At 41.7% G+C, this 8,992-nt stretch overlaps 1 protein-coding gene across 1 annotated transcript; it reads left to right on the top strand.

Annotated features, from left to right (window-relative positions):
• Positions 1–1,861: 1,861 nt before the first annotated feature.
• Positions 1,862–5,791, top strand: LOC307027692 (uncharacterized protein). Its single transcript, XM_079695976.1, has 2 exons — positions 1,862–3,065; positions 3,217–5,791. The coding sequence occupies exons 1-2, from the start codon at positions 2,716–2,718 to the stop codon at positions 5,369–5,371; spliced, it is 2,505 nt and encodes an 834-aa protein (XP_079552102.1). The 5' UTR covers positions 1,862–2,715; the 3' UTR covers positions 5,372–5,791.
• The last annotated feature ends 3,201 nt before the right edge of the window (positions 5,792–8,992 follow it).

The following is an 8,992-nucleotide window of genomic DNA, read 5'->3' as shown; positions in this document are numbered from 1 at the left end:
AAAAGGGTGAAAATGGAAAAAAGTATTCGAAAATAGTGCCTCATAAGGCGGGTAGAGTCCCTTGAAAACTCCCCTTGAATTCCTCCAGACTCAGAAAAAGTCAAAGTTGACTTTTTGGAGATCCATAGAAAAAGGGTGAAAATGAAAAAAAGTATGCCACAGTATGGATTCGAACACGCGACCAACCGCATCCAGGGGCGAGCATTAACGCAGTGAGCCACTGGACCTGAGTACTCAAACATGCCTACTTTTGCATCTTAGAAACTCTGAATTCACTAAATGTACAACTTTTTCTCCATCAAAATGAACAAATGAGACATGAAATAACATTTACAGATCAAGACGAAGCGAATGGAAGCGGTCCCAGCCTCGTAGCTGTGAACAGCTGTGATCGCAGGAAAATGCTGTTACAAAGATTTCTCAGTATATCTCCGGGACATTTCCCTGGCTTTCCCACCGACACAATGGACAAACGAGACATGAAATAACATCAACAGATCAAGACGAAGCGAATGGAGGTACCCCCGGAGTCATAGCATGTGTAAATCGAGACGAAACATCTCTCTCTCCCCCGCCTGCTTGCGAGGGGGAGGGGCAGTTTACACACACACGCAGCTGCTGCATGCAGCAACACACACACAGGGAGGAGATGGCAGAGAGAACGCACTCCCCTGAAAACTCCCCTTGAATTCCTCCAGACTCAGAAAATGTAAAAGATCACTTTTTGGAGATCCATAGAAAAAGGGTGAAAATGAAAAAAAGTATTCGAAAATAGTGCCTCATAAGGCGGGTAGAGTCTCTTGAAAACTCCCCTTGAATTCCTCCAGACTCAGAAAAAGTCAAAGTTGACTTTTTGGAGATCCATAGAAAAAGGGTGAAAATGAAAAAAAGTATGCCACAGTATGGATTCGAACACACGACCAACCGCATCCAGGGGCGAGCATTAACGCAGTGAGTCACTGGACCTGAGTACTCAAACATGCCTACTTTTGCATCTTAGAAACTCTGAATTCACTAAATGTACAACTTTTTCTCCATCAAAATGAACAAATGAGACATGAAATAACATCTACAGATCAAGACGAAGCGAATGGAAGCGGTCCCAGCCTCGTAGCTGTGAACAGTTGTGATCGCAGGAAAATGCTGTTACAAAGATTTATCAGTATATCTCCGGGACATTTCCCTGGCTTTCCCACCGACACAATGAACAAACGAGACATGAAATAACATCAACAGATCAAGACGAAGCAAATGGAGGTACCCCCGGAGTCATAGCATGTGTAAATCGAGACGAAACATCTCTCTCTCCCCCGCCTGCTTGCGAAGGGGAGGGGCAGTTTACACACACACGCAGCTGCTGCATGCAGCAACGCACACACAGGGAGGAGATGGCAGAGAGAACGCACTCCCCTGAAAACTCCCCTTGAATTCCTCCAGACTCAGAAAATGTAAAAGTTCACTTTTTGGAGATCCATAGAAAAAGGGTGAAAATGGAAAAAAGTATTCGAAAATAGTGCCTCATAAGGCGGGTAGAGTCTCTTGAAAACTCCCCTTGAATTCCTCCAGACTCAGAAAAAGTCAAAGTTGACTTTTTGGAGATCCATAGAAAAAGGGTGAAAATGAAAAAAAGTATGCCACAGTATGGATTCGAACACACGACCAACCGCATCCAGGGGCGAGCATTAACGCAGTGAGTCACTGGACATGAGTACTCAAACATGCCTACTTTTGCATCTTAGAAACTCTGAATTCACTAAATGTACAACTTTTTCTCCATCAAAATGAACAAATGAGACATGAAATAACATCTACAGATCAAGACGAAGCGAATGGAAGCGGTCCCAGCCTCGTAGCTGAGTCATTCTATAATTAGGGGTACATGTCATGTCCATAGGTTGTGGTAATCCATTTTATTAAGTATTAAATTAATGCAATGATCAATTTTATATTGGGGCACATATTTATTTCATTTAATACAAAAAGCCGACAGATCACATAATGTATTTAGCAGAAAATGCATATTCAGTGCTGGAATTTGCTGTTTTGGTGCTGTCCGATTTGCTAAATGTCAGGGTTTGCTCTTCAGTTAAGCAATAACATACATATTTTTGTAAATAATTTTCATTATTGTTTAATTAAAATAATCATTAGAATATAAACAAGGTGTTTTCAAAACTATTTGGCTCATTTGTGTACATAAAATCACCCATTTTGTGCGTGTCCAAGAAATCTCTGTCAACTGTGTTACCCATTAAAAACACCCCTATAAATTATCAATGGTTTGCTCCAAAGTCATATTTACAGTATCAAGTGATGTCATTTCCTTTTTGGAGGGAATTCTGAAGACAGTGAGGCAAGTTTGTACTTCTCCTCTTCAATATTTCATCAATATTAAAGTGTACGCATAGAGTGGGTTAATTGATCATCAACTGTGTTATCAACATGTTTTTGTGAACTTACTTTAGATATTATATTTACAAATATACAGAGAGGGTGCATAAAAACATGATTTTATCAAGGTAATGTGGTGACCGGTTGAAGGTCTGCAGTTAGCACAAGACGCTAAAATGGCGGAAATGTCAACTGTGTTACCTCTCAACTGTGTTACCTATCAACTGTAACACGGTTGACAGGGATAAACACAGTTGACAATGTTGGCAGTTTATTGTCATAGTTTATGCTTATATTGAATGTTGAAATGAAACTTCACAGGGTATGGATGATTTTGATATTCAGTGGTTTGACATGATCCTTAAACCGAGTTATTTGTGTTTTAGAGCGATGAAGTTATCTGCTGCAGAGAAGCAGCGCCAGTACAGGGCACGGCGTAATTCTGATCCTCAGAGACGGGCAGCATACTTACAGAAACACAGAGAGACATGGCATGACAACAAAAACCTAGGGAAGGTGAAGACAGTAAAAGATTTAAGTGAGAGGGAGAAGAGAAGGAAACGAACATACTGGAGAAGAGCCCAACACCAGAGCAGAGAGAGAAAGAAAGTGATAGAGAATCAGGTTACCCCACCCCAGAGTCCTGAAAATGTTCCACAGCCTGACATGCCAAGGTAAAGATTTATTGAAACACAGAAAACAAGTTTAAGAATAGATTTGATTATGAAATGATAATACATGATAAGACACTAGTAACTGCTTGTCATCATTACTCCATTCAGTAAGCATATAATACATGATCCATTGCTTTGTGTATCACTTCAGACAGAGAATTGCTGGAAGGAAGAAAGTCAAGAGAAGGGAGTCCAAGTTATACAGGGAGGTTCAAGCTTTGAATGAATTACTCAAACAACAGAAGAGAAAAACTGACAAATATAGAAAAAGATTTACAAGGCTACAGCAAGTGTCAGAGTCACCCAGATCAAAAACCAGGCGCCTGTTAGGAAGGATTTCTGTGCCTACAGAAGTGCACACAACATTAGTTTTCCACCATGCCCTAGTGGACAACATTAGTACAAAGTATGCCTCTACCACACACAAAAAGACTAGGCAGGTAATTGCAGCTCTTGTGTCAGGAAGGATCTTGAAAAAATACAAGTTCAAAAAAAGAATCCAGGAGACCCTATCAATTTCAAGAAAACAACAGAGCCACAGTGAGATATCCACCATCCCCAACAAGTTGAAGTATAGATATTTATGCTATAAACTGGGCAACAACGTTCTGTCCTTCATGACAAGGGATGAGAATAGCCGTCTCACAGCTGGAAAATCCCAAACAATAACAAGAGGGAAGAAAAAAAAACAGAAAAGGTTCTTAAACGACACCATGAGAAACCTGCACAGGAGATTCCTCCTTGAGAGCCCCAACTGCAGGATCTCATATTCTTTGTTCTGCCGTATGCGGCCCTTCTGGGTAGTCCAGCCATCCATTGCAGACAGAGAGACCTGCCTTTGCAAGGTACATGAAAATCTTTGTTTTCTTGCAGAGAAACTACATTCTCTCCGACTCATTGGGAGAACTGACTTGGAGGGAATGGCAGAGTCAATATGCTGTGACTCAAAGTCAAAAGACTGCATGTACAATGAATGTCCTAACTGCAAAGATAGAGACTTTCCAGTCGCAAGTGAGGGAGATTTGCAAGCAAGTGTTTTTATCACACAGTGGAAAACGGAGACTGTTCTCAGAGAGAAGAAGAACAAGGAAGGGGAAAAAGAAAAAATGGCTGTCAAAATGACAATGAAAAAGAAGACAGAAACGACTCTGCAGGATGTACTCGAGCTCTTCCAGCGCCAACTTACACACTTCAAAAGACACCAGTTCAACATAAAGCAGCAATTCACCTACTACCGGGAACTAAAGAGGAGCATGACAGATCATGAATGCTTAATTCATGTCGATTTCTCCGAAAATTACGCCTGCAAGTACTCCTCTGAAATCCAAGCTGTACATTTTGCATCAAACCAGCAGCAGGCAACTCTCCACACTGGAGTTCTACATGTTGGTGGAGTGGAAGAGCATGTGTGCTTTAGCACAATCAGTCCATCAAAGGAGAAAGGCCCTGCAGCCATATGGACCCACCTATCCCCAATACTCAACCTGGTCAGGGCTTCCTATCCCAAAGTGACTGTTGTGCATTTCTTTAGTGATGGGCCGTGCACACAATACAGACAGAAAGGCAATTTCTATCTGTTTTGTACTAAGCTGCAAAAGTGTGGTTTCCAGTCAGGCACCTGGAACTTTTTTGAGGCAAGCCATGGTAAGGGTGCTCCAGATGGAGTTGGAGGCCTCCTCAAAAGGACTGCTGACAGGCTTGTTAGCCATGGGAAAGATATCCCCAACCCTGAGCTCTTCTTCAATTCACTGGTGGATGCACAGACCAAAGTCAAACTCTTCTTTATCAGTGAGGATAGAGTAGATGAATCGACAAAGAGCATGCCAGATCGTCTCCCGGTGGTGCCATCAACCATGCGCATTCACCAAGTGGTAAAAGTGACCCCGGGACGAATCAGTTACCGGGATGTGAGCTGCCTTTGCTCAACAAGACAGACCCTGGAGTGTCAGTGTTACAACACGAAAACCTTCACCTTTGAGGCTCAGGCAACAGCACCCACACAGGAGGATGAGAGTCTGCATGAGGCCCAAATACATTGGCAAAACACAGACATCATCGGCCAGTGGTGTATCTTAAATTATGATGACAACATTTATCCTGGAATAATACAAGAGGTGAATGAAAGTCATGTTGAGGTTAAATGTATGCACCGGATTGGAGTCAATCGCTTTTTCTGGCCTAAGCGGGAGGATGTTCTGTGGTATTTACATGAGGACATGATCAGAATTATTCCTCCACCAACTTCTGTGACCTCACGACATGTGGAGATCGACAGAGACATATGGTCAAAGATCTCAGCGATGTGAACTGTCTTAAAACAAAAGAAACACGAAACATAAAAATGAAATACAAGAGGATGAGTTATAAATGTTTTGTGCATGAGATTAATAAAAGGAAAAAAATGTTTTTTAAATGTAGAATATGTTAAAGTTGAAGATGTTTGGATTCTACTTGAGTTAAGGACAGAAGTTAGGGATGTGAAAAGATGTATTAAATACAATTTTTAACTATGTTCACAGTAGCTATGAGATGAGTTTAAGTATTGTGATGTTTTTTAATCTTCTTAATTCATCACTTTTGTGATCAAAATAAAAATGTTATCTTTAAGAAAGGTTTCTGTTGTTCTCTTAATGCGTCCTGTCACCTGTGTTACTTCATCAACTGTGTTACTGTGTCTGTCAACTGTGTTCCGTGTGTTTTTTTGTGTAATAAATATTTGAAATGTTGGTTTATTTGTAAGACAAATTATGGGGTATTTCTCTAGAAAGGGAAGTTTTACATAAGGATGGTGAATAACTCTAAAGTCAATTTAACATGGATTTACGTCGAAAAAGGATTCATCCTTGATGATAGCACCTCACAGAATGTCCATCATTAAGCTTAAATTTCATATTTTCAGATCAGTTAGACAGAACATCTCCAAAACCCTAGTGAATAGACTTAAAAACTTTCAAACAAATGTTTTATCAAATGTGTAGTACTTCATTCATGTTTTATATGACATATCATTTGTCTGTAACACAGTTGACAAAATAATGCATTGAATGTTTATTTTCATTATAATGTTTTAAAAGTCATCAAAGCTTAAGCTTGGCAGTTGATGAATTTAGCACGTTGAGAGAGTATTTTATGAAAACAACTAGATTATTTATTAAAAAAAACAGTAATTTCTTGACTTTTTGGTTGATGTGAAATGTACCCCTAATTATAGAATGACTCAGCTGTGAACAGCTGTGATCGCAGGAAAATACTGTTACAAAGATTTCTCAGTGTATCTCCGGGACATTTCCCTGGCTTTGCCACCGTCACAATGGACAAACGAGACATGAAATAACATCAACAGATCAAGACGAAGCGAATGGAAGTACCCCCGGAGTCATAGCATGTGTAAATCGAGACGAAACATCTCTCTCTCCCCCGCCTGCTTGCGAAGGGGAGGGGCAGTTTACACACACACACGTAGCTGCTGCATGCAGCAACACACACACAGGGAGGAGATGGCAGAGAGAACGCACTCCCCTGAAAACTCCCCTTGAATTCCTCCAGACTCAGAAAAAGTCAAAGTTGACTTTTTGGAGATCCATAGAAAAAGGGTGAAAATGAAAAAAAGTATGCCACAGCATGGATTCGAACACGCGACCAACCGCATCCAGGGGCGAGCATTAACGCAGTGAGCCACTGGACCTGAGTACTCAAACATGCCTACTTTTGCATCTTAGAAACTCTGAATTCACTAAATGTACAACCTTTTATCCATCAAAATTAACAAATGAGACATTAAATAACATCTACAGATCAAGACGAAGCGAATGGAAGCGGTCCCAGCCTCGTAGCTGTGAACAGCTGTGATCGCAGGAAAATGCTGTTACAAAGATTTCTCAGTATATCTCCGGGACATTTCCCTGGCTTTCTCACCGTCACAATGGACAAACGAGACATGAAATAACATCAACAGATCAAGACGAAGCGAATGGAGGTACCCCCGGAGTCATAGCATGTGTAAATCGAGACGAAACATCTCTCTCTCCCCCGCCTGCTTGCGAAGGGGAGGGGCAGTTTACACACACACACGCAGTTGCTGCATGCAGCAACGCACACACAGGGAGGAGATGGCAGAGAGAATGCACTCCCCTGAAAACTCCCCTTGAATTCCTCCAGACTCAGAAAATGTAAAAGTTCACTTTTTGGAGATCCATAAAAAAAGGGTGAAAATGGAAAAAAGTATTCGAAAATAGTGCCTCATAAGGCGGGTAGAGTCCCTTGAAAACTCCCCTTGAATTCCTCCAGACTCAGAAAAAGTCAAAGTTGACTTTTTGGAGATCCATAGAAAAAGGGTGAAAATGAAAAAAAGTATGCCACAGTATGGATTCGAACACGCGACCAACCGCATCCAGGGGCGAGCATTAACGCAGTGAGCCACTGGACCTGAGCACTCAAACATGCCTACTTTTGCATCTTAGAAACTCTGAATTCACTAAATGTACAACTTTTTCTCCATCAAAATGAACAAATGAGACATGAAATAACATTTACAGATCAAGACGAAGCGAATGGAAGCGGTCCCAGCCTCGTAGCTGTGAACAGCTGTGATCACAGGAAAATGCTGTTACAAAGATTTCTCAGTATATCTCCGGGACATTTCCCTGGCTTTCCCACCGACACAATGGACAAACGAGACATGAAATAACATCAACAGATCAAGACGAAGCGAATGGAGGTACCCCCGGAGTCATAGCATGTGTAAATCGAGACGAAACATCTCTCTCTCCCCCGCCTGCTTGCGAGGGGGAGGGGCAGTTTACACACACACGCAGCTGCTGCATGCAGCAACACACACACAGGGAGGAGATGGCAGAGAGAACGCACTCCCCTGAAAACTCCCCTTGAATTCCTCCAGACTCAGAAAATGTAAAAGATCACTTTTTGGAGATCCATAGAAAAAGGGTGAAAATGAAAAAAAGTATTCGAAAATAGTGCCTCATAAGGCGGGTAGAGTCTCTTGAAAACTCCCCTTGAATTCCTCCAGACTCAGAAAAAGTCAAAGTTGACTTTTTGGAGATCCATAGAAAAAGGGTGAAAATGAAAAAAAGTATGCCACAGTATGGATTCGAACACACGACCAACCGCATCCAGGGGCGAGCATTAACGCAGTGAGTCACTGGACCTGAGTACTCAAACATGCCTACTTTTGCATCTTAGAAACTCTGAATTCACTAAATGTACAACTTTTTCTCCATCAAAATGAACAAATGAGACATGAAATAACATCTACAGATCAAGACGAAGCGAATGGAAGCGGTCCCAGCCTCGTAGCTGTGAACAGTTGTGATCGCAGGAAAATGCTGTTACAAAGATTTATCAGTATATCTCCGGGACATTTCCCTGGCTTTCCCACCGACACAATGGACAAACGAGACATGAAATAACATCAACAGATCAAGACGAAGCAAATGGAGGTACCCCCGGAGTCATAGCATGTGTAAATCGAGACGAAACATCTCTCTCTCCCCCGCCTGCTTGCGAAGGGGAGGGGCAGTTTACACACACACGCAGCTGCTGCATGCAGCAACGCACACACAGGGAGGAGATGGCAGAGAGAACGCACTCCCCTGAAAACTCCCCTTGAATTCCTCCAGACTCAGAAAATTTAAAAGTTCACTTTTTGGAGATCCATAGAAAAAGGGTGAAAATGGAAAAAAGTATTCGAAAATAGTGCCTCATAAGGCGGGTAGAGTCTCTTGAAAACTCCCCTTGAATTCCTCCAGACTCAGAAAAAGTCAAAGTTGACTTTTTGGAGATCCATAGAAAAAGGGTGAAAATGAAAAAAAGTATGCCACAGTATGGATTCGAACACACGACCAACCGCATCCAGGGGCGAGCATTAACGCAGTGAGTCACTGGACATGAGTACTCAAACATGCCTACTT

Source organism: Notothenia rossii (assembly GCF_949606895.1).
Source record: "Notothenia rossii genome assembly, contig: scaffold_28, whole genome shotgun sequence".
Lineage (NCBI taxonomy): Eukaryota > Metazoa > Chordata > Actinopteri > Perciformes > Nototheniidae > Notothenia > Notothenia rossii.
This window is presented reverse-complemented; position numbering and strand designations above follow the sequence as displayed.